This window comes from Euprymna scolopes, chromosome 9 (genome assembly GCF_053919585.1).
Source record: "Euprymna scolopes isolate OS-2025 chromosome 9, ASM5391958v1, whole genome shotgun sequence".
NCBI classification, from domain to species: Eukaryota; Metazoa; Mollusca; class Cephalopoda; order Sepiida; family Sepiolidae; genus Euprymna; species Euprymna scolopes.
The window spans coordinates 41988130-42015908 of NC_136490.1; the positions used below are offsets into that span (position 1 = coordinate 41988130).

General features: G+C 35.2%; 1 protein-coding gene across 1 annotated transcript in view; it reads right to left on the reverse strand.

Moving 5' to 3' along the window:
* Window positions 1-15399, reverse strand: part of LOC145284529 (acyl-coenzyme A diphosphatase NUDT19-like) — a 31758-nt gene extending 16359 nt beyond the window's left edge. The window contains exons 1-2 of the mRNA XM_080133423.1: window positions 14452-15399; window positions 3083-3287 (exon numbers count right to left, since the gene is read on the reverse strand). Of these exons, the coding sequence (XP_079989549.1) occupies window positions 3083-3287; window positions 14452-15279 (1033 nt within the window). The 5' untranslated portion in view covers window positions 15280-15399. The remainder of the gene's footprint in view (window positions 1-3082; window positions 3288-14451) is intronic.
* Between the last annotated feature and the right edge of the window lie 12380 nt (window positions 15400-27779).

A 27779-nucleotide genomic window follows, 5' to 3' on the forward strand; every position in this document is an offset into this window, starting at 1 on the left:
TTTATAACAATTTTCTCCAATCTTGAAAATAGTGATTTTATATGTAAGAGTGTTTCTTTCTCATCTATATTTTTCACTTATATCGGGTTTTTTTTTCCCTATATTTAACAATTTGTACCATTTTTACCTAAATTCATTGTTGTTGTTATTATCATTTTTTATTATTATTTTTTATTATTATTATTATTATTATGCACTAAGAATTTTCACGCAGGCATCATATCAAATAATTATCTTTGAAAACTACCTACAGTTTTCTCTTGAGTGTGAGTAACAAAAAGTCCTCACAGATTTTCAGTACTAACCTTTTTTTTTTTCAATAACCTTTGCAAATAAGTTTTCATCATCGCAATAGCCATTTACAATTGATTTCTTGTTAGTAGTGACCATCGGTTTGTACTCGAATTTGGGTAGTAGTAGTATTTAAATAAATTAATAAAATATTTATTTAAATATTTATTTATTTAAATATTTATTCATTCATTTATTTATTTATAGCTTTTAGTTTCCCTGTTGGTTTAGATATCAATAAATATTTATCATTTTCATTATTGGTACCAATAATGAATAACTAAGTTTTTGGAAAAAAGAAAAATATTAAAAATTAAAAGAATTGGTTTTGGAATTGAAAATCATGCTCAAATTTTCCAAAAGTTCTGAATTTTTTATTCAGAATCCAATTCTGATTGATTATCCCAACACACATATATAATTACAAAACTATGGACTGTCTGGCCGTCCTTTCTTGCTTGCTGGAATCTTGTCTTCAACGATCGGGCGATTCCATCTTTTGAAAAAGGGATGACAGATAAATATATGCATATAGCTGTAAGTGGAAGGTTCACGGATCAGGGTGGAGAGTTGTATGTGTTGGTTTTGATTCTAGCTGATGGCTCCCAAGTTATATATATATATTTTTAAGATTTAATCTCATTACCCTATATTAGGTTCAATATAATAATCGATAGAAAATTGTCTCTGTAATAATAAATTCGAAATCTGCATGAATTGAAATATCCTATTTAAGTGCATTTTATGACTGGGCAATGCCGGGCTGCCTGCTAGTATATGTATATAGAGCAACACAATTTAAAACTGTAAATTAACTTTACATGAATTTATGATCATTTTGTCTTGGAAATATGTAAGCACTCTGTATCCTTTCATCTGGATTTTTAATCTTTAACTAGACTACCCATGACCGTAGGGTCAGTATGTTATATTAGCTATGGAATTCATGTATGAGCGTGACACTTGTGACGTAAAGAAAATACATTTTTCTGACATAACAGAAGCATTTCTATGAACGTATATTAAAATGAAAAATCACAGACGGATCACTCAAAGATGAAAAAAAACATCTTCCCTATTCGTGTAAAGTTACCTATTTTTCCGAATAATCGCTCAAAAATCGGAAATTAAATATGATTTTCCTATGAATCAAACGCCGACGAAAGTCATTTAGCAGCAAAAATGCACATGAACCTACCGATGGGAAATAGAAGAATGAAAAACTCATATTGGAATCCTTCAACCAAGTTATAGAAACTTAAAATCTAAAAAAGAATAATTAATAAAACCTGAAGCAAAAAATAAAACCTAAATAAATAAAATAAAATAAAACTAATATTGAAACAGATTAGTAAATGTGTCAACAAATTCACCGTTCTCACACAACTATTTTATATCTAGAAATGTAAACAAAAAATAAAAAAGAAGGAAGGAAGGAAAAGGGATGGATAGAGAGTAGTAGTAGTAGTCTTGGCTTTACTACAATTGTTCTTATGTTTGTCAACGGGTTACAGCTGTTTAGTTGTAAGAAAATAGCGACAATATAGTTGTAATAAAGAATAGTTGCAAAACAACCCCCACTCTTCCCATGTTAAATAATAATTTTGAAATAATAACTTTAATATTTCAGCGCGCAGGTCAAAATCTGCAAAAGAGGTGATTGTGTTGTTATGGGTTAATGTTTATGCGCGCATGCGCTACCAGATGTTGTAAACCGTAAAGTGGGTTACATCACTCGTTACAAGGTCATTGGAGTTTTATGATTATATAGATTCACATTATTTTTTTCTCTCCATTCCATTTCCTCATTTCATGAAGTATTTGCATCAATTGTTTGTTTTTGTTTTGTTTTTTTTTTGCATTCATGACTAGTTTTCTTATAATACTCTTTCAATTTATGCCAGTATCAGCAAATTCATAGCTTCGCTATAATAATCATTTGCTGTTACCTTTCCTCTGATGAGAAGAACGCATTTCTTTGAAACTGCGGATTAAGAAAATTTAATATATCTTATTTGAGTATCCTGTTGAACAATAAATTCATGTAAAATATAATTTACAATCTTAAATTTTTTTTCTATGATAAGCTCTATTTCTTATCTTGGTTGTATTGAGCTTTTTTATCTGGTTAGAATTACTATATAAATATTAACATTTAGATACACTTCAAGTTTACAGAAGCTTTTGGCTTGTAAACTTAATTTTTACTTAATTTTGCATATATATATATAAGCAGACCACCCAGTGTTGCCTGGTCATGAAATACCTATAAATATAATATTTTAATACAGAAACTGAGACATATGCATGTGAGTATTATGTTTTTTCTAAACTGTTCACTTCTTATAAGTAAAAAGAAATAATACTTGAGCTCAGATCAAAACCAAAATCTAAACACAGTGAGTTGAGTACGATAACCATTAGACCAGCATGACACAACCTATAAAATATGTTTTCAAACCTACTTATTTTTAACATAAGTAATCTAATGCAAACTATGCACGCATGCGCATTCATGAAACAGTTGACAAACAGATAGAAATCCGATGACTCCCACATACCAATTTTTCAATTTTGATCCCTTAGCAGCCCTTTTTCCCAAGATAAAAATAGATTAAAAAATTTCCACGTGTCTGAACATCCTATATCCCAAATTTCAAGTCTGTAGATCAAAAATTCTTTGAGTATATAGGTTGAGAAGTGACTTCACACGGATACAGATTCTCCCTTTTATAGATATATAGATCTTGTACTAAGGTTTTAATAAAGTCGTCATGTGAAATTAACCAACCTGGGAAAACTATCAAAAGTCCATCTTTGCAGTTCACTTTCATTGGCATCATTCGTTTGGCATGGAAATATGGATGGTGTTCAACCTGATTATGGAAAGACTCCCAACTGTGGAAATTCATGAACTGCAGTTCATAAATTTGTGGAGGACCTAAGTAAATTGATCCATCCCCAAACTGTGCAAGGTACTCCGCTGGACTTTGCCACTATGGAAAAAAAAAAAAAAAAAGAACAAAAAGCATGTATAATTATGAACTAAAAAAAAAAAAAAAAAAAAATATATATATATATATATATATATATATATATATATAAAATGATAGTCATCTGGAAAAAAAAGAAATAAAATTCTTTTATGTTTCTGAATTTTTGTGATGCAAATTGTTATTCATATTTCGATTCCTCAGAATATAGAGTTGTCGTTATATTTTAACACTCAGACCCAATCTGTTGTGGCCGAGACAGCCACAAAGGAAACAAAGAAAAGAAAAGAAATTTGACTTTGCTTTTCTTTTTTCTTTTTTTAAAACAGTCTTCCAATAATGCATTCCCATCCATCCATAACCTTTACATATGGGAAATACTTCGAAAGGAACTTTGTTCATAAAAATTCCATTTGGTGCTCCATATATCTATCCATAGCCTTGATCCTGCTGGGTGTCCCCACACCCTCCTCACCCAGGTTACCCCGGGCGGAGGTGCCAGTTTAGTCGCCTGTCTCATAGTCAGGTCGTCGACGACTAAACTGCCCCCCCCCGCCCGAGGTAACCTAGGTGAGGAGGGTTTGGGGACACCCAGCAGGACCAAAAACAAGACCTCTCAAAGTTCGGATGAGCTTTTTATGAGCCAATGGCCATCTCCTGCAGCCAGAGTTGGTACCAACGTATCGACCTTGTCTTTCCTTGGGTTCTATCGGCTCTGGTCAAGTTCCACTCATGCCGCTTGGGCAACGCACGAGTTTCTTCACCCAGGCTCTCGCAATGGTGTAAGCCATGTTTAGTTTCAGAACAGTTTCCGATAGTTCATTGTTCTAAACAGGTCTTGATAGGTGACTGGTTTGCAGTAGACAAAACAGTTTCCGATGGTTCGTTGTTATACACAAGTCCTGAGAGATGACTTTTTTGCAGTAGACAGTTCCACAGAGCAAAATATTCTTACCGTGTCAGGACGGGAAAAACATGCGAAATTGCTACAGAAAAGGTTTAATATTTATGGAGCAATTCTGGTTTCTGATTGGTTGGTAGCAGAACGTGAATTAATTCGATTTGTCAGTTCCTAGCAGCATCCTTTATAAATAGAATCGCCCGACTGTGTGGGATCATACCCCATTATGAATCAAAAATATTGCAACATTCCCCCCCCCTATTTTTATAATGGGGAAGTCCCTTGTGTTTGTTCTGCTCAAAAATAAATATATATATATATTTTTATATTCTATTATACATAACAAAAATTAGAAATCATTTGGATCTTAAAATTTTAGCATGTTAAAAGACGCCATTTTTAATTGTTCTCAAATGTCAAAACAGATATATATGTGTACAGAGAAGAGAAATAAAAGAAATGGAAGGTATTTAACGATATTTTGTTCTGATATGTAATTCAAAATAATGGATTCCTTTTTGACCTCGTTTTTTATGAAATGGTATTTTATATCGATATGCTTAGATCTTTGGTTGATTATCGTGTTCTGTGCTAAGACTATACTGGCTTGATTATCACAATTAATTACAATGGGGCTTTTAGTTAATTCTGGCTCTAAAATGGTCTTTAGGATATTTTTAAGGTAGAGTGCTTCCTGGATCGCGTGTGTGATCGCGATAAATTCTGCTTCACACGTAGAGAGAGATACAATCTGTTGCTTTTTAGATTTCCATGAAATAATAGGCCCATTTTCTAAGAGTCTGAAACAATATCCAGATATACTTTTTCAATCTTCGTCGTTTTTCCAATCTGAATCCGAAAACCCTTCTAATTTTAGGGGATTTCTTAATTTTCTAAATACTAACTTCTGTTCTTTAGTTCCTTTTAAATAACGCAGGACTTGTTTAGCTCTGTTTAAATCCTTCATTGTCGGTCGTGATAATTTTTGTGACAGTTTTGTTACTGTATAACATATGTCATATCTGGTCGCAGTCATTAAGTAGCAGGGTATCAGATTTGTTCTTTAAAAAGTAAACCATTATTAAACCTGAATGGTCGTCTACGAAATTCAATACATATCTACAATGTTCTCTGGCCATTGGTTCCATGGGACCATTCAAGTCACAATGCACCATTGATAGGATTTTTTTGGCCTTCTTGTCTGGTATCTTGCTTTGATAGTTTGTCATTTTCCCTTGCGTACAGACGTCACAGTTGAAGTTTTTTGATGTTTGTATTTTCATTCCATCAACTACAGTCGGCAACTTTTTGATATCAGGAATATTGCAATGTCCAAGCATTTTATGCCATGTCTGTAGATCATAGCAGGCAGTTTTTGATGGGACTACGCTATTTAAATAATATAGTCTTCCATTTTCTTTAATGTCAAATACAGTTCCATTCGGGTATACCAGTTTTGATTTATTGGGGCTCAAGTTTATATTTGTTTTGTAGCAGCTTGTACAGAAAATATATTTTGTTTAAATTTCGGGATTAGAAGAGCGTTTTCTAGAATACAGAAACACAGTTCACCTTTATTGTTCTTTAGCAAGATTTTAGCATCACCTCTTTTCAAAACGATATCATTTACTCGATTCCCGTCAGCTAGTTCTACAAAATGATTTTGTGGCTTAAAGTTGGGGTCAAAATTGATAAAATCAGATTCCTTTGTAATCACATGTGCTGTGGTCCCACAATCAACAAGAAAATTATTGTTTGTTGAAGCATTAAACGTACACAAAAATAAAAATGTATGTTCGCTAACAGAGCTCTCAACATTTTTAATGGAGTCGCCATTTTGAGTCCTGTATCTACATTGGAAACTCTTGTGATTAGGTCGTCCACAATTATAGCAAATAATTTTTGTACTTTTCTTAGCAGAAAAATTGTTTTTGGCAAAGTTGCGGTTTTTATTCTTGGCATAGATATAATTTAATTTTGGTGTTTTTATGTGTGTATTTTTAAATTTCATGATATTTGTGGATTCGTTTTTTTCTGTGATCATATTTTCAGTTTCTTTGTAACTTATGAGTGCTACCTTGAATTGGCTACAAGTCATGGGTTTTTCTTTCTTGGTTATCACGGTGGTAAATGGCTTGAAATTACTCGGTAATCCTTTATGGACCATGGAAATTAACAGACTGTCACTTATAACTTCACCAGACATTTTTAAAGAATTTGCAGTCATTTCAGCTCTTATAATATAATCAGTAATAGTTTCGGCTTCCATTCGTTTTAAAGAGGTCAGTCCAGTGTATAAAGAAATAATTTTGGGTTTTCCTTTCGATAAATAATGCTCTCTCAATATGTTCAATGCTTTGCAGCCATTGTCAAGGGCTTCTCTCATTACCAGTGATAGACTTCGGTCATCTAAACACTGCATTAATTCCGCAAAGACAGTTGTATTCTTTTCAATGAAGTCGGGGTCGTTTCTGTTTTCAGGTTGTGTTTGAAGTACTTTGTGTAGCTTTTGGATTCGTAGATATCCTAGAAATTTAACTTGCCACAATTCGAATTTTAATTCGGATCCATCGAAATAAAGACGCACGCTGGGCTCATAACCTCTAGAAGTGTAAACCATGTTTAGTTTCAGAACAGTTTCCAATGGTTCGTTGTTCTAAACAAGTCTTGAGAGGTGACCGGTTTGCAGTAGACAGAACAGTTTCCGATGGTTCGTTGTTCTAAACAAGTCCTGAGAGGTGACTTTTTTGCAGTAGACAGTTCCACAGAGCAAAATATTCTTACTGTGTTGAGACGGAAAAAAACATGCGAAATTGCTACAGAAAAGGTTTAATATTTATGGAGCAATTCTTGTTTCTGATTAGTTGGTAGCAGAACGTGAATTAATTCGATTTGTCAGTTCCTAGCAGCATCCTTTATAAATAGAATTGCCCGACTGTGTGGGATCATACCCCATTATACATCAAAAATATTGCAACAATAGTTACGAGTTAAAAGTCTGGTCAAATTGATGTCGCGACCAGGCGCTTCGGATCCTCCACAATAGTGGGAGGGGCTATTTAGCCCTAGTGTGTGGCTACCGCCCACTTCAAACCAGGCAGCCCCTGGTCAGTAATGTGCTACTCCGTCACGTCCGCCGCTTCGATGGGGTAGTCAGGCAAAATCATTCACCTGTTAAAAATCACAATTCAAAGAGTACTCTCCGACTTGAAAGTTGGAACATTCATACACTGTGCCTGGGTTTCACGCATGACCCAGATCTCAACCTTTGTGCACAAGGTCTGCCTCGTAAGACTGCATTACTTCACAGTGAACTTGCCATGCTGTCTGTGACATTATCACTCTACAGGAGACCAGATTGGCTGGGACTGGCCCCATCTCGGAACAAAACTACACTTTCTTTTGGACTGGCAAAGCAGAAGAGGAACATTGCCTCCATGGAGTAGGTTTTGCAGGGACAATAAAAATTACTTAGAACATGTAGTCGATACTCCGGTCAGCATTTCAGAGAGAATTATGACACTGAAGATCAACTGCGCCAATACACCAGTACACCTCGTCAGCGTCTATGCGCCAACACTGCCTAGCGAAGATCATGTGAAGGATGAATTCTATGACTGTCTCAACGAAATACTGAGCAGGATCCCCGCCAGCGATCACCTCCTAGTACTTAGAGACTTCAATGCCAGAGTCGGTGCAAACCATACTGCCTGGCCTGACATCATTGGTCACTTCAGTACTGGTAAAATAAATGAAAATGGTCAAAGAATTCTGGAGCTCTGTAGTCAACAGGGACTCTGTATTGCAAACACCTGGTTTAAACAGAAAATGTGTCATCGTGTCTCTTGGAGACACCCTCGTTCCAAACATTTGCACCAATTGGATCTTGCATTGTCTAGAAAAAGAGACATCGGTTCTGTCAAACGATCAAGAACCTTCCACTCTGCTGATGGTGATACCGACCACTCACTCGTGCTGACACAACTCGATCTCCTAAACAAGAAACCTACACCATGTAAACCAAGACCACGTTGTAGTCTCAACACGGCTGCAATAAAGAACAATGACAGCATCAGTGCGTTTCGCACTGCGCTCGAAAATAAACTGAGAGATTCTGCACCAGCGGAAGCAGTGAACCTGGATAAATCCTGTGAAATCCTGCAAACTGCAATGCATGACGCTGCAGTCACATCCTTTGGAACCAAGCAGCTGCATTGTGAAGACTGGATGGCTGAGAATGCAGAAATCTTAGAACCTCTACTACTGTCCAAAAACGATGCTCACAAGAACTATGTGATCAGGCCAACATGCAGCACTCTGTCCAAGCTGAAAGAGGCTCACAGTATATTCCAGAAAGCTGCTCGGCACTGTGCAAACAACTACTGGAACAACCTGTGCGACGAAATCCAGACTGCTGCTGATTGTGGTGAACCATGTGTGATGTACCGTGGACTCCGCAAGGAAACTGGACTGAGCGCAAAGAAAGTTTGCCCTTTAAAACCTACTACAGGAGCTCATCACTGATCTTACGAAGCAGCTTGAACGCTGGGTGGAGCACTACTCTGTACTATATAGCGAACCGCGCAACATCACAGTCACAGCTTTAAATTCCACTCCGAACTTCGACACCCTAGTCGAACTGGACTACATTCAAACTATATGAGAACTCGAAGTAGCTCTCCAACACACAAATGTAGGGAAGGCCCCGGGTACCAACAAAATTCCAGCAGATCTGCTCAAGTGTGATAAGTTTCTGCTCCTGCACTTGTACAACCTCCTCTGCACCAGTTGATGCAACGGAAAATTTCCAACAGCTATGAAAGATGCTAAAATTGTCACTTTATTCAAGAAAGGAGACAAAGGAGATTGCAATAACTACCGTCGTATATCTTTACTCAGTGTCACCGACAGTCTTTGCCAGAATCTTTCTTCCAAGGCTCCAGCAGATTGCAAACCGCGTTTATCCAGAATCGCAATGCGACTTCCGTAGCGGCGCTCAACCACGGACATGATATTTTCAGTGGGTCAAATTCAGGAAAAATGCAGAGAACAACGTAGACCTCTCCATATCACATTTTTGGACCTTACGAAAGCTTTTGACATGGTCAGTAGAGATGGTGTGTTTTCCATCCAACAAAAGTTGGGCTGTCCACCAACTCTTCTTAGTTTGATAAGATCGCTCCATGACAACATGACAGCCGCAGTCTTCTTCGAGGGTGACATGTCTAACAACGTCCCCGTGTTACAGTGGAGTCAAGCAAGGTTGTGTGTTGGCTCCCACACTGTTTGGTATCTTCTTCTCAGTTCTTCTTCCCCACACTTTTGGAAATCACGAGGATGAAGACAGTGTGTTCCTTCATACTCGCTCTGATGGAGAACTTTTTAACTTGGCTTGCTTTGCGCCAAAACCAAGATTAGAAAAGTTCTAATACTTCAGCTGCTGTTTGCAGACGATGCTGCATTGGTCTTGCACTCCGCAAGTGGACTCCCACAGCTGCTTGACAAATGGAGCGCTGCTTGTGCGAAGTTCGCAGTGGTAATCAGTGTGAAGAAGACAGTTGTGATTCACTGGGGTGATGCATCACCATCAATGGCCACGAACTAGAAACTGTCGAGAACTTTGCGTATCTTGGATCCAACATCAACAAGGGAGTATCCATTGAACAGGAGCTACAAACGTGCATACGTAGAGCAGCGTCTACTTTCAACCGACTACGTGAAAGAGCATGGTTCAATAAATACCTCACTTCTCGCACAAAGTGCTGCATCTACGAATGCTGTGTTCTGAGCATCCTACTGTATGGAGCAGAGACTTGGACCACGTATGCTCATCACGAGTAAGGACTGAACGTCTACCATCTCCGATGCTTGCGACATATCATGGGCATCAATTGGTGGGGTAGAATCACCAACAAAGAGGTGCTAAGACGTGCCTGCAGCCGCTCCTTGTTCCAGACACTCAAATACGACGATCGCGCTGGCTTGGACACTTGCGTAGAATGCCTGATGGCCGTCTCCCTAAGGATATCCTCTACAGTGAACTGGCAAATGGATTAAGAAGCTGCGGTCGCCCGGTGCTGTGCTTTAAAGATGTGGCCAAACAGGATCTGATCGCTCTTAGCATTGATGTGAATGTGTGGGAGGAGATAGCCGAAGATAGACCAGCATGGAGACGTGCCTTGAGCAAGGGTGGCGAAGGACTTGAGAACCTTTGGTTTGAGAGACTGGCGCAGAGAAGACAAAACTAGTGACTACATTTACTGCTGCTTGCATTAATCTTTCGTAGATTGCTTGCCATTATTATTAGCCTTGAGGCCATGGAGAGACATAGGCCATCCACAACTTTGTAGATGCTTTTGTAGTAAGGAGGTTTTTTTTCAGGGTGAGAGTGCTGGCCCCCCACGCCCAACCTTTCCAGAAGGTATATCGCCTAGTCTTCCTAAATGATTATGCATCTAGTACTGACCAGGCTCAACATTGCTTAACTTTGGTGATCTTGCGAAAACCAGTGTTGACACACCGGTACCAACAACGCATTGTACCGTACCAACAATGCATTGCATATTGTTTTAAAAGCCTCTTGCTGTCACAGGTCACACGCTCATCGCTTTTTCTCCTCTCACTAAATGGTGCAGTCTTCTTTTTCCTTTCCCTTCTCTTCCTTCACTGTGACGTCACATCACGCACCGGCTTGGTCATTTGCGTTTGTGTCATACAGTTGCTGCTTTTAACATGCACCCGTAACTGTTAGAGGAATAATATTTTTTCTACCTGTTATATTTTTGCTTTGATAGCCATTCTGAAAAATCACTCATTACACTGGCCAACACATTTTTTACTGCGCAAGGTTTCTAAGCTGATTCAGACTAATTTTGAGGTGCTGATTCCGAAAATCATTATTTTTCTCATCAGATCAAGTTGATGAGATATTTCTTATTTTATAAATGTTTTGAACCCATAATCTCCCTTTAAGTGAACTAAAAAGTCCTTTCTAACTTCCTCTTTTGGTTTGTCTTTACTTCCTTTTTGCAACCACCCACAGTACAGCATGCCTCTTTCTTCTTTATCCACTCCCATCCCCAGCATCAACGCTAGGTTTTACTCATTTCTACTTCCGGACAATGTGTTTGTTTACTTTGTCATGCAACATGACATTACATATTCCATTTTTTTACGAACTTATTCAGTTTTTCGATTTCTTTAACTCCTTCATTTTCCTACACTCGTTTGTTATTATTGTTTTTACTTTCTCATACTCATCATTTTTTTTCTCTTCCCATTTTTACTTTTTCCATTTAAATGAATATACCTGTGGATTATGTACTAGTCTTCAGAATCGTTATTTTTTAGAATAGTTTATCTAACTGTAAAGCGTAGATGCGTGCAACGACAGTACATTAGACATGTTTCTATATATACATTCTAGCTTCATAATTACGATTGTAAGTTGTTATTGAGGTGTATGTTAAATAATTGATTAGGACATCATAAACCTAAAAGTAAAAGTGGACACTGAGTAATAAATAGGCCTACCGATCGTGGCATGTTTTAGTTGATTTCTGGGTCAAAGTAAGGTTTATTCTCTTAATATAAGGAATTCATTAATAAGTCAGACAGGAAATTATAAAGTTGCATTAGTTTACTTTCATTGCAGATTTTTGGATCAAGAATTAAGCATGTCTACATCAAATCCTAGGCAACATTGTTTAAACAATCCAATCCGCATATTTTTGACACACGTGCATCAAAAATATATGTGCGCTTGCACATATAGAAATGGCCACCACACCACTGATAACATATAGAATGACATGGCTTAATATTTGAAAAACTACTTGTTTTTCATCTAATTTTAAATTTTTGCTAATACTACACTGTGACAAGGCAGTTTGGCACACGAGTGCACATTTAACAGCCTTCATTTATGCTCACACATTGCGTAAATGAAGGCTAGGCTGTGAAATGGAAAATAGTCTCGGAGTTCAAAGGTTAATACCATGCAAACGGTAAATTTGCGATGGAAACAGTTATATTCTTTTAAAGCACACCGAAATCTACAAAAAATATTTTGTTCTATACGAACGCGAGACGAGCCTTAAAGTAAAATAATACTGATTTTTCTTTATTTTTTAATTTCCTCGTGTCTTCATTGAAAGATGAAAACAGAACAAAAAATCGAACAAAAAACCTTTTAGCTAATAAGCACACCAAAGAAATGCCCCCTCTCTCAGGTGGCCAGAAAGTAGGTGTTCATTTGTTAAATTTACATGGAAAAGTGATCACCCACTTTTTCAAAAGGTAATTTCTTCATATCATGAAAGCTATTTTTTTTTGCGACGGAACCGGTTTATATATTCGTTTTTAGCACACCGAAATCTACAAAAAAAAAAAAAAAAAAAATGTTCTATATGAACGTGAGACAGGTTTTAAAGTAAAATTTTACCAGTGTTTATTCCGAAAGCCGTTATTAACATGAAGTTGGAGATGTTTATATTACGCTGGGGCAGGTCATAAAAAAATACTAAATGTTGTTTAAATTGTCATGTTCCAACTAGTCAGCTTTGCCTCGGTTCGTTCCGAAAAAAAGTTTTTTAAATTATTTGTCATTCTATATATATATATATATATATATATATATTTAAAAGAGTGTAGCCATCAACAATTGTGGGTTTTTTTTAAAGGTTTTCATCATATTTTTATTTTAAAATATTTTTATAACGCGTTTCGAGCTTAGGGTGTGCTCTCTTCAGATATTTTCGTAAAAAGTTTTTCTTTAAAATGGGAGTTTGTGGATATGCCTCCGCTGATATTAAATATGTTTTTCATAGTGGCGCGATGCGTGTGTTCAGTGTTTAGACGTTCTGTCTCCAACCCACAATTGTTGATGGCTACACTCTTTTAAATATACATTTTTTCTCTCATTGGAACTACACAACCATCACTTTAAATATATATATATATATATATATATATATATATATTGTTTAAAAGTTGGTTAAATTACTTGTCCTGGTTTTTTTTTTTTTTTTTTTTTTTTTTGCATTTCGTTCCGTTTTACTCGATCTTGATTGCAACGTCAGGGCTGCTTCATGCTTACGAAATTGCAAGTGACAGATATTAAATCTTTTATTCAGGCTAAAATAACATGAGCAAAAAACTTAGGCACAAGGCCAACTCAAAAGGGGGGAGGTCATTGGTCATTATTGTCACTCCAGAACTAAACAAAAGTTTTTCTTAGCTAGTATCTTGTTCCACCATAATACCGCATTCACCCTTTCCTACTGAGGGAACGTCCTACTTAAAACCCAATTGTTTAAAACATTTTTGGTACTCATGCACATGCATGCAGAGAGTGATCCGTGCTGAAATAATAACGTTATTATTCAAAAAGCCATTCTTAACATGAGGAGGGGGGTGTTTTGTATCTATTCTGTACTTTAACCTTACAGTTGAATAAAAAAAAAAACCTATAAAACTTTAATTAAACGTGGAAATACGATTTAAAAAATAGCGCGGATCACTTTCTGCATCAGCACCCATTTTTTTTATTATACGATTAAAATGTTTACACATGCATTCCTCTAGTTTATATGAGTAAAATAAATTTTTACTCGAAATGACTCATGTGATATTTAAGATTAAAAAAATATTTTTAATGCCTTATTTTTCTCATATTATCCGCAAACCCTATATTGAAATTTTGCAGAAACAAGTGGTTATCGAAATAATAAAAAAAAAAGTTGTATTATGCATTGTATTCTTTGGCGGCCATCTTTTTTACGCGCGTGCGCGCACAATAAACAAATCTACGCGCGTAACAAAGATGGCCGCCAAAGAATACAATGCATAAAACAACTTTTTATATCTCTATAACTACTTATTTCTGAAAATTTCCAATGCGATTTCCGTATTCAGCATAGTCGAAAACCTATAAAAGTCGTCATTTAAAAGAAAATTATGGAGGTAGAGACCTAATTTAAAAAATAAATTAAAAAAAATACCGCGACATTATCCCATTCGATAAAAAAAAGATTGAAAAACAGAAAAAAATAAACAAAACAAAAAAATATATAGACGGGGGGGGGGGCAAACTCCTTCAGATCCGCCATTTTGCTTAAAACGACGTATTAAAAAAAATAATAATAAATAAATAAATCGAACTGTCGACGTTTAACAAGCACCGGGGGGGGGGGAATGTATCATCATTCAACAAATCAAAGTAGAAAAAAAGTTGGAGAAAAAAAAAAAAAAAAAAAATCAACTCACTGCGTGCTGAGTTGACTCTTTTTCAAAAATCGTAACATTCGGCAAATGGTCGACAAAACTAACAAAGAAAATTGTGTCGAATCGTTTTGGTTTTTTACTGGACAAAATTGGCGTCAACCAATTTGACCATTCTGACAAAGCAGTTAAGTCTGGCACGAGGTCGAGTTCTCGGCACATTTTCAAAAAATTATCAGACTTTTTCAAAATACGATGTCGCCACTCGTTTAATTGTTCTGCCGGTATATCACATACTTTAGCTGTGCATCGTCGGGTAGAAACCGATAAGCAGCTATCTCGTTCCACTTCGTTATTATTATTACTGTAGTTTTGTTCTTGTTGAGCCGATCCAAGTTCGAGTCCGGCCTTCCGAGCTAAAAGGATCCCAGTTTCTTCAAAGGTTTCCCTGATAGCGCTAATACGGAATGCTATGTCGCTCGGGATCACTCTGTACTTGGGGTCTCTGTCCCGGGCTAAAATGGGTGCCCTTGGGTTGTCTTTAGTCTCCTGTGAAAACAGACGGAAGAGAGATTCGCGGGGCGAGCAAGGGCTCGTCGGCGAGTGGAAACTCGGACTCAGCAGGTCTAACCACTCCGAGGAGAAATCGGCATCGTCCGCGGAACCACCTGGAAACACGTAGAAATTCGGGAAGAAACTCATTCGCGAACTTCGTTTTAGCATTAAAATCTTGTAATTCGACATGTTGTTTACATTATTGTCTGTGCGGTTTGCAGATGAGGTTGAAGAAGTAGTTGTGGCCACAGCAGTCGCTTTTCCTACAAGGATTAAAGTGGCTGACTCCCTCCAACATCGTAGTACGGAGGCAGACATGCTGATATTGAAAAGCGTCGTGTTATTACCTAATATTTATGGTAGCCAGTGTAATTATTTACTGCTAAAATAACAGTGAAGAGACGCGTGCGCACGTTAACTGAAGTTAATATAGCAGTCAATGAGTATTTTGTACTGGCTGCTAGTTGTTTGTTGCCTCAGCTTGATGTAGTTGGTTTAACTTTTTCAGCTTGACTAAATATATTTTTTTGACAAGGTGAACTCCTTCCATAGTACATGCATCGGCCACTTTCATACCAAATACTACATGAAAAACAATAATGATTTCCTAGTTAAATGGGATAGAAAGAATTTGACCGTTAAAAAATTACAAATACTTCTGCAGTTTAAAATCCTTGTTGAAATAAACTTATTATTTAAGAAATCCGTTGTTAATATGAGAAGGGGCAAGGGCGCTTTATGTACTTTCACCTAACAATTAAATGAATAAAAACCACCGTAAAAATCCTATGTAAAAATTGGGTGCTTATTCAGATTGGCACTTATGACGGCTGTTAAATGTAAAGAAAATACAGAAATGTCTGTATACGTACAAGACGAAGACGAAAAGTCGAAAAAAAACAAAAAAACTGCGTAATTTGATCAACCAATGTTTTTTTGTTTTTTCATCCCCCCCCCCCAAGAAAATCAAATTTAACTCTGTTTCGATGAGAGTAACAAATTGGCCTTCGGGACAAGATCAAAGTGTAGTATCTGTTCTTCAGATGCTGCAGTTTTGCTGCAGTGCTGCAGTGCTGCACTCCCATTTCTTGTTCTCTCTCAGTGGAGGAGAAATCCTTCACGACTGAGACAATTTTTATTTTTGTACCTTTTCTCTACGTTAAAAAACGACCCTGGTGTCTAACTCTGTCGCGTGGAGAGGCATAGTAAATAGGCTCTGTCAGTGGAGGAGAAATCCCTCACGACTGAGACAATTTTTATTTTTGTTCCTTTTCTCCACGTTAAAAAATGACCCTGGTGTCTAACTCTGTCCCGTGGGGAGGCATTGTAAATAGGAACAAAAGCGTATAACGATTCGGTAGGTGTATCGGAATTTTTGTAGGAATTTTTGACACCCCTAACATGAAACTGCGAATAAAATATAAAAAAAAAAACTCGTAGTTTCTCTTTTAAAAGTGGGTTGTTTAATTTACTTTATGGGTTATACTTTCAAAATAAACTATTAAAGTTGTTTTAAAAGTTAAAGAAATATTATTATTTTTATTTTTTAAAAATAGTAATGAAATTAATTGAATTTTACGAGTTCAGTATTTTTCAATTTTTAAACTTTAAAAATCTATCAAAATTTTTCAATTGATTCAATTTTTACGATATTTTCAGGGTCAATGTGAAATTTTATGCTCTTTTCAATAAACTGAATATAATATTTTAGACAAACTTTTTTTTAATTCACGCCTTCCCCCTCCCCCCCCATTTTGAAATGTCTATTAAAAAGTAAATAATTAATTTACTCACCAAGGTGTTATATATCACAAATTGAAAAAAAAGGTCAATAAATAATATATTCAAATTTAAAATAAAAAAGTAGTGGTTTTTAGAAATTTACCTGTAAAGTCTGAAGTTTAAAACCTTTTCTTTCTTTTTTTTAACCACGTTGTTTTTTTTTATTTGTTTTTTTAATGAAACCTTGGTCCTTGCTCCTTTAATTGAAAAAAAAAAATTAGGGTTTTAATTACATTTGTCGAGTAGTTATAAGCTTGTAAAGACAGGGGGTCGAATTAATTCACGCCCTCCCCATTTTGAAATGTCTATTAAAAAGTAAATAATTTATTTACTCACCAAAGTTTTATGTATCACAAATTGAAGATAAAAGATCAATAAATAATATATTCGAATTCAAAAAAAAAAAAAAAAATAGTGTTTTTTAGAAATTTACCTGTAAAGTCCGAAGTTGTAAACCTTTTCTTTTTTTTTAATCACGTTGTTTTTCTTTTTGTTTTTTGTTTTTTTTTTAAATGAAACCTTGGTCCTTGCTCCTTTAATTGAAAAAAAAAATTAGGGTTTGAATTACATTTTTCGAGTAGTTATAAGCTTAGAAAAACAGGGGGTCGAATTATTCAATATTTTTCACAACACACCTAACACCTCAAACAGGGGCAGACACCCAGAGGCACATGGAAACTGTCAAAATAATCACTGATTATCTCCCCTTATTATGTTCTCAATAAGCGTAGTCTCGTCTGTCACATATCGGTAAAATAAATAAATAAATAAAACGGCAAAAGGGTGTTTCATAAATAAATAAAAAAAAAGTACCTGATCAATTTTTTGTGATTTTTGGAATATCAAATCTTCATTCTATGACAAGTAGGTACAATATAAACATTTTTCTTCATTTCTGTTTATCGCTATCCATTTTGAATAAGCACCAAAAATAGCATGATTTGTAAATTGCCTAAGTACCAAATTTCATTAAAGAGAATATTATAATTATAGGGTAAATTTGTAGTTTTTCACCGAAAATGGCGGACAACAGTAATGACAATTACTCGTCTGCTATTTTAAAGTGTCATATTTAGGAGCCATTAAAAAAAAAAAACAACTTATTTATTTGGAAGTATTGCTGATAGCTCTAAGGGAAGTAACTCTATTTTACTGAGAAAATTTCCAGGCGACAAGATCAAAGTGTAGTATCTGTTCCGACAGGTACTGCAAGCAAAGACCAGATGTGGGGGCAACCCCTCATACCTGACCTTTAACCAACTCCCATTTCTCACCTCTCAGGAGCTGGTCCCCTTTTTCCCTTCCCCCTCCCTTCACTCCTCACATTAAAAATTGGCCTTGTGCCTAATTTGCTTGGTGGGGGAGCAAATAAATACCCTCTATTAAACCCGCATAGTTTTAATGTGTGGAACTCGATTTTTAAGACTTTTTAAGCTGTTAGTTAAACATATCCTTTAGAAAAATAGTCACTTCACTTAAAACAATCAGTAATGCTTCCAAATAGCCGAAAATATTTTTTGTTTCAATTTTATTGTGTAAATAAGTTTATATAAATGAGATTTCAGAGGTTTTCACAACCGAAGGTAATAGTGAGGATAAACTCTCTTCTCCCTGAGCATCTCAAATAGCCTCTGACTACCAAGTCTAGCTACTAAGGCCGATGAAACTACTTATACTAAGTGGAAGAAGGAGAAAAGGCAGTTCACTGGCACCTTAAAACCAGTCACTTCAGCCAGGTGGGGCCCGTCACCTAGAAGAAGGCAACTCTGATTCAAAACCTCCGCTACCTTGCGGTATTACCATATCAGGGGAAAGGCTAAGGAAGTACACCCTGATAGAAAATCTGGAGATGGAGTCCCTAAGGTAGTCTGACTTTATATTGTCATCACCAGCAACTCCTGCGGCCCAGTGAGAGCCAAGCTGTATCAATTCTGTTTTTCCCTTGGATCCTCTAGCTTCACGGAAAGAGGAACTATTGCACGGACAACAGCTACCATCTCATATCACCCTGCTCAGGCTGTGTAGCTCCACTGCTACACCATCGTCTTCGAAGACAGACGGTTGCCAACAACATTATATATATATATATATATTATTTTTAAAATATAATTATCCACTGACACGTGTTTCGTCATCCACGCCTCATCAGACTGGCTAGCAAGATTCGAAATCGGCACCTCGTGATAAGAAGCCTAAACCTCTACCCCACGGCTAACCTCGCATATATTTCGGATAATATATATATATATATATATATATATATATATATATATATATATATATATATATATATATATATATGAACAAATGATTAATAAAACATGTTAAAAGACATCTTGAAAAAGAGTTAAAAACACATTTAATTTTAAAAAAGGAAGCACAAGATAAGTGGATAGTCCTTAATCCGCAGAGTTTCAAAGAAATACTCTCCTTCTCATCAGAGGGCAGGAATTAGCAAAATGCAGGATCAGATTTTGCATATAAAAGTATTTAATGAAACTACAAGTAAGTCACAGATCTTACTTGTTTTTTTGTTTTTTTTAACTTTTTAATTTTCTATTTTTAATTTATTTACTTTCATTTTTTTTTTTTTTTTTTAATATAATAGACGCTCCATTTCATAAACTTAACCATTTATTTGTTCTTCTGACCCATGTTTCTTAATTTAATTCTGGGACTTTCACGTGCATATCTAAGTTGACCTAATTATTAACGCTAACTTTCGCGCTTTTTGTCTGGGTCAGTTTGACCTTGCTTTTCAAATTTAAACTTTCACCACTTTTCGTTTTTTTTTTTTTTTTTTAACCTTAATTTACTTGATTCCTCCAGCCTTGACAGGCGTGTTTTAAATATTCTCTCCAGTGCTTTTTCTTTTAATGATTTGGAATTCATTCCATTTGCGATTTTTTCCAAGGAACTCTGCCTTTTGGATCATTTTGGACCATTTGGAATTTACCCATTGGATTGGAAATTTTTAATTTGACCGTTTTGGATTTTACCATTCTTGGATTTTTTACCCTTCGCCGACTATCCATTCATGTGAAATCTTTTTATCATTTTTCTTTTACCTCCTATTCCCCTTACCTCACCCTTTTTTTTTTTTTTGAACCAAGTAAGATCTGTGACTTACTTGTAGTTTCATTAAATACTTTTATATGCAAAATCTGATCCGGCATTTTGCTAATTCCTGCCCTCTGATGAGAAGGAGAGTATTTCTTCAAAACTCCGCGGATTAAGGACTATCCACTTATCTTGTGCTTCCTTTTTTAAAATTAAATATGTTTTTAACTCTTTTTCAAGATGTCTTTTAACATGTTTAATTAATCATTTGTTCATATTATAAGCTCTATTTCCTTTTCGGTTTTATTGAGCTTTTACATCTGGCTGAGATTACTTTACTTGTAAATATTAACTCTTTAATATTTATAATATATTTTAAGTTTACCATTTTGATTACCTTGGTAAACTTATTGTAATTTTTATTTATTTTATTTATTTTATTTGTTATATATATATATATATATATATATATATATATATTATCCGAAATATAACGAAACAAAACACTTTAAAATAGTTGTCCACCACTTAAAGTGAAAACTACAAATTTCCCCAAAATTGTTGTATTACCAGAAAAATAATAGTTATATTTAAGCAGGTAGCTCACAAAATAGCTGCTAAATTTTAATGTTGTCTGATTTTACAAGTGGTAACAGGACAAATTAATTCACCATATTACTTTGTCTTATTTTTGTGGATTAATTAATATTTTTTCAATGTTTATTTTGCAACTAGTAAGTTGTTTTATGATTTTGAGGATTAAACATTTTTATTCTATTTTATATACTTGAATTAATTTTAGTATATATAATTCTAGTATATATTAAATTGTTTTTAACATCAATGTGTAGTGAAAGATAAATTGTTTTAGACTATTAAAAAAAGTTTGACCGACTCATTCACTTGGTTATTTTTTTATTATTGCTTATGTTTGAATTCATGTTTTGAAACATGACATAATCATAAATCTATGAGGTCACACCAAAAACTATAATTGGTTATAGTCAGCTACCGTACTTCCTAATTTCTGCCGTAGTGCTACCAAAAGTGGTGACAAGGCAAATCAGTTCCTTTGCTTTTTTTTATCTCATGCCTATAACTTATTTATTATTTTGATTTCAATAATTTTTTTTTTTGCTTTCAGTAACATATATTTTTTTTATATAAATTCAAATAAAAATCTTTCAATTTTAAAATAAAAAAAAAATTATTTTTATAATTTTATAAACATATTTCTTATAAAATTTCAAATAAAAACGTTTTTTTTTTTAATTTTGTTATTAAATGTGCAAATATAGACGAATTGTGTTATTTTTATCTGTATAATTTTGTTGATTTTTATTGTATAGTTTTTAATAATGCCTTTTTGTTATGTATTATCGCTTCACAACAGAAATACTGAAAAACAATAACAGCGAAGGAACTGATTTGCCTTGTTACGACTTCTGATTGCGCTATGCCAGAAGTTAGGAAGCATGCAAGCTGACTATAACCAAATTGCATAGAATACTTGTGAGACTCTAACCTCTTAAAACAAAAAAAGGCCCAACATGTAAAGTTTCCCTTACATTTATACAAGATGTGACAAATTAAAAAAAAAAAATACTCCAAATGCTATCAGGCAGGTCACTTAATGGACCTTTTTAGAATCACCAGGCCAGGAGAAATTTCACCAGAAGTTAAGAAGTACATTAGCTGACTAATTATTTGAGATAATGTTTTAAGCTTTATTTATAAGAACGTATGAATAGCTCAGATAGTAAGACTGAAGATCTCAAAGTTTCAGTTTCGATTTCCGGTCATTGCATCTGCTTTATTTGTTAAGAATTTATTATTTACTATTAATGCAATATTCACCGTTTTTGAAAGCAGTTAAAATTTCTGATATTTCAAAATGAAACAAATTCTGCAATATATTTATTACATTTAAAAAAATGCATTCCTATAAAACATATCAAAAAGAAATTTTCTTTTACAGATTATTCTACCATGCAATCTATTGTTCACATAAAAAAACAACAATTTGCTCAACAATATTTCATATTGGTTATGCCATTATTGTGGTGTTCGATTTGTAATGCATTTTAATTTCATTTAAATAAATACTGTTTAGAGTTTTTGTTATTTGTTTCTTAAGTAACAAAACATACTCTCCAGTAAGAGTAGCTTTAAGTTCAGGTGGCAAGACCCCCACTCCCGCTCTCCCCCAGACCCAAATGAACCAAAAGAGAAAGGAAATAGTTGGTGCCTAGACTTAATAGGGATTAGTCACCACAATACCACATTTACTCTCATATTTCTTGGAAACCATCGGACTGATCTGGCTGAAATTTGGTATGAATCATTGTTATCATAAGGTGCAGCGAACTAAATATTATGATATTTGTCTGATGGACAGTTAAAAATTAACAGGGATTAATAGGAATTAGTCATTACAATATCAAATTTACCCTAGAAAATTTCTAGGAAACTACTGAGATGATCTGATGCGCAATTAGGGATTAATGGTGATAACTATTTAATACAGAAACGAGCACAATTAATAGACTATAACGTTTTCCAGTTTTTAATAGGTTAAAAGTCTAGTATATACATATACACACGCACATATATATATGTATATATATATATATATATATATATATATATACATATATATATGTATATGTGTGTGTGTGTGTGTGTGTATATGTATATATATGTATATGTATATATTATAAACTTACTATCTAACTCTACTTATGTATTGAGCACTGTTAAAGTAAATACTGGATTTCTTTTTTTTTCTCTTCGCCCTTTCTCTTAAATTTACATACCGCTGCTGATGCTGCTGGTCATGTGACTAATTTCTGCCTATTGATTGATCCATGCATTATCGTGTTTTATAATAAATTTCAAAGCTTAAGTTGGCTATTCAGAATTTAGTTCAGCACAGCATTGACTGCAGTAGAGAATTGAGCTTGAGCTTGAGCTTGGCACGGCACGAGTTAAATTGTGTTTAGAACGGAATTAAACTGAGGTCGAATTCGGACTGGAATAGAATGGACATTCAAAATGTGTTGGCATATTATCTTTTCTCTGTCTAAACAGGATGTTAAAGTGTTGAAACGACTTGGCAAATTTGAAATATTAAAGTGACTCATCTAAGTTATCTGACGTATTCGTATCTCGCAGAGAGAAATCTACTTCAAGGGAAACCAAGAAAACTCTTGAGGAATTTCACTTAAATATGTTGGAAAAATACCTGCTTGAGGAGAGAACACATGTGGGGAATATTCTCACTAAAAAAAAAATTAAATGGAAAGTGTCTATCACTAGATATTTTCTTCTAAGGCCTAAAGAAAACGGACTCGTTTCAAGCTGCAGTTTTTCAAAGTCAAAAGAAAAGAATATTTCTATTCAGTCTCATAATCTGAAGGTCGTGAGTTCGATCCTCACCTGAAGAATATTTCTATTCTGGCTGGACTCTAAGAAGCAATGAGGAAGTTTTTTTGTTTTTTTTCACTGGACTTCTTGCCTCTTCAGAGAACGTTAAAATATGAAAAGCTGTTTTTTTTTTTTTTTTTTTTTTTTTTTTTTTTTACAGGTTTTTTTTCTTCAGTAAAAATGAGGAAATAAATTCCTCACTAAAAGAACACTGTGGAAACATGATTTCAGATAATAAGTTAACTTTCTCTGTAGATGTTTCTACTAATCGACCCGAGAGGACTTTTATTTTAAAGACATTGCAAAATGTAAACTTAAATTGCGAACAAAGAATTAATTTTTTTCGATTTTGCTGCAAATATTACGACCTTCTAAAAAAAAAAAAAAAAAAAAAAAAAAAAAAGACGAAGTTGGTCGAAATCTCGTGTCACAAAAGCAGTAAGTAGTAAAAAAATGTCTACTCAACCCGTCTTTCTTTCTATTTTTCTATCTTTCATACTTGTTATGCACAAAGAACCGTTCTTTGTAAATGAGAGCAAAATCTTTGCAGCAGACAGTTGTGAACTTATTTTTAAATAAAACTGTTCATTTGTTTCTATCCACCAAGTCTTTTCTCTTATTTATTTATTTATTTATTTTATTTTTATTTATTTATTTATTTATTTATTTATTTTTGCTGCTTTTCTTCGTCTTTGTGTTGGTAACGTTTTTATGTGGAACTGGCCTTCATTGGAAATTATTAATTTTGACAATTATTACATGGAGAGCCACTGTTAAACTTTATTTTACTTTAATCATCTAAAGTCTAGAAATACGCACTTTAACATTAGCTAAAATCTAACCAACATGGTTGTCTTTTAGCTGCTTCATCTCGAAGCTAAAAGCCTTGACCTTGTTGATTGAAAAAGTAAAATGTGATCTTAAATGGAAAGAGAAATGAAACTTTTTTATTTAATTTTTATTTTATTTTATTACACAATAGTGTTTGTAAATGAATTTTTGTATGGTTGTTTCTCAAAGTGCAGCTTCAGTTTTTTAATTTTACTTGAAGTTTTCAATTTTTGCTCGTTTCATTTTCCATTTCAGATCATGTAATAATATTTAAGCAAAACATTTTTAAGGCCTACACGGACTTATTTTCTTATCAACTTCGTCACATAATTTTATTTTATTTCTATTTTTCATGTTCACATGATTAATGAAGGTTTTGAGGTGATTCTGATCAGCCGAGAGAATAAAATTCATCCAACAAGAAATTCCAAAACAATTTCAGTGAAAGTCATCCAGCTATCCAGCAGTTATTAGTCTGAGTTCCTGTTGAAATAAAATGGATATTATGTTGTGCATATATTACAAGTGTATTTGTTCATTAGTTTATTCATCTGCAGGGTGGCCAAAAGATGAGGTATAAGGACAACATCAAAGCAAATCTAAAGCGGTTTCACATGGACCTTGAGACATGGGAGGACGTGGCTGGGAGCAGGTTGGCATGGAGGAGCGCTGTCCATGAAGGTGCTGCGCTTTATAGTAGTGACCTAAATCAAGCTGCTGAGGATAAACGCAAGCACAGAAAGGACAGATTATCAACCAGACACACCCAACCCCACCCCACCACCACTACCTTTATCTGCCCAAATTGCACAAGACAAATTGGGTCTAGGATTGGGCTCTATGCTCACCTGAGGACCCACAGAAGCCACAACGGAGGACAGTCTTACTCGGACACGAGTGACCGCCGATGATGATGATTCATCTGCAAGAAGAATTTCTTTACAGACATATTTGAATTTAATGGTTTTGGCTTACAGGTTCTCTCTCTCTCTCTCTCTCTCTCTCTCTCTCTCTCTCTCTCTCTCTCTACGTTCAGGATTTTACCATCTTTCCCTCTTTTTCCCGTTTTTTGTTTTTTCAATCCTCTTGAATCCCTTCAAACTGTTAAATGACTTCTTTTTTTTTTAATGCAAATATGATAAACTTCATACTTGTTTCCTGTGATAAATTAACCTGCAAAAGTTATTGTATATTTTGCAAACCTCTTCCCGTTGAGAAGAATTGCATTCTTCAGTACTCCATGGAATAAGGTTTTTCTCTTTTATTTGTATTCCTTGTTGAATAATTAAAATTTTGCATACCTTCCTTACAGGTTTATAAGTTTTGTTTTTTTTTATTGAAAATTTATTCAAATTTTCAATATCAAGACAATTATATATGTTTGTATATAGGTTTTCAGAAATCAATGTTTGTCCATTATACAGGACTAATCACTTTGATAACTACAGACATGCGACTTCTACCATGAACGATTGTAAGTTGGACCTGAGTTTATCCTTATATTGAGCAAGGATGATAGATTAGAATATCTATGTACTTGTATAAGCTATATATATATATATATATATATAAATGACAAGTCTATACTCCAAATTTCATGATGCTAACCATTTTACAATTTATTTCTTTAATTCCGTTACATTTACAATTCTTGACAGTAATATAAGTAATTATAAATAATAAATTAATTAAATACTAAATAGAATATTTTAGTATATATCAAAATTTATTCATACAAATATTTAAATGCTTGTGGTTTTATTTCTAAGTTCAAAATGGCGTATTGAGCACAAAATCATTCATTTGATTATTATATCAATCAGTGAATCTATTTTACCATAACTCCTCAGAAGTATCAACTATCAATCCAGCAAAATAAAATAAAATGCATAAATGCAAAATCCGAAAATTGGAAGAGAAGTTGAAATTATCTTATTTCTAGCTTATGTTGTAATCAAGACAAGCGTATGGTAGCTAGGAAAACGTGAACACGGAGATTGTGTATATACATATATATGCATATATTTATTCTCGACAAACGAGATGTTAGAAGAAAAAAAAAAGAAAGGATCGTTAGTATTTACTCAAAGTTGACTGGGACGATGATAGGGTATCGGCCGTGGCGACGTTGGTGAGAAGAGAGGTGGTTGATGTTTGGCTGGTGCGTCGGTGTAGTAGTCGTGGCGACGGTGAAGTCGATGATTAAGATGGCGTCGGAGAAGAGAAAGGTGCTGATGTTGACGGCGTCGGTGACGAAGACGGCGGAGGCAGCAACGAACGCGAAGCGTGATGTGTTTGACTGGTCGGTCTGTCTAACTGCCGATTTGAACATGCTGCCCCTTTTTTATATCGAGGCGCGATGAAAAAGTGGCTCGAGAAAGCCTGTGTTTAATTTAGGCGGGAGGCATTGTCATTGGCCGAAAAATATAAATGTTATTTTGCCAATGCCTGCGGAATTGCGCGTAAATCGCCTGAGATTTGTATTTCTATTTTATAACAAAGCTCCCCCAGGTCTCAGACAGATTTACAATTTGTGGGTGTGTTTAGTAGTGTAGTGTTTAGATCATGACAAAGTCCTTGAAGCAGGTGGGGAGGTTCCCTCTTGTTGTTCTCACCGGGGGTAGGGTCGGGATAGTGTTATTGTCGTGTGGTGATGATGTTGAGGGATTCATGTTTTGATTTTGTGGGGGGTTATTTGGAAAATGTTGTGTGGCGTGAAGCTGGTTGGTGTTGCAAGGTGGGGGCAGGGGGTTTGTTTTGCACAAATGCGGTGGGCGAGGGGCCAAGCGTCTGATATGTGCGCGGTGGATCCAGGCTGTATCGCCCTTTTCATTTTGCACCTGAGACATCATGTCATTTGTTTTTATGATTGTGAAGTAACCTACCCATGGTAGATGAGATGATTGTGCCGTTGCTGATTGTGGCCGATAGAGTAAAACTTTATCACCTACTTGTATCGGGTCTCGACAGGTAAGGTGATGGGTGCCTTTCTCAAGTTTGTGATCGGCCTCGTCGTTGGCCAGGGTGACATGGTGGTGGACCTGTCTTAGCAAAGCGTTGATTTGCATGCCATATGCTCCCGAGTCGTCGCTTTTAATTTGTTTATTATGAAGCATAGGCAAACCAATGTTGGGGTGACGACCGGTGATTGCATAATGAGGGGAGACACCGGTAGCGCTATTAGTCGTGGCGTTCATGGATGAGACTACCGATTCGAGGACGTCAGTCCATTCACAATTCCTCTCCTTGCATAGCATGTATAGGGCATTTTTCATTGTCCAATGTTGCCGCTCAATGTTCCCCGAGCTTTGTGGATGCCAGGGGCAGTGGAGCTCCTGTGTGATGGACAGCTGGTCACAGAATTGTCTATAGACTTCTCCCGTGAAGTGTGTGCCCCGATCAGAGGAAACTATTCTTGGAATTTCCCTGTGCCGAAGAAAAAACTGAAACAGCCCGCAGGCCGCGTCAATGACACGGTCCCTTGCACATGGTATCGCCGTGAAATACCGACTAAAACTGTCCAAAATCGTCAGTATGTACCGTTTTCCTTTCGAATTTGGCATTGTTACAAAGTCGATAAAGACCAGCTCGAATGGCCTTTTTCCACGTTTGCAGTGACCCATCGGCCAGTGGGTGCATTTACTATAGTTCCCTTTGCATTTTGCGCAAGTTTTGCAAGAGTCGACATATGTCGCGGTTCTTGAACTCCCACCAGTAGC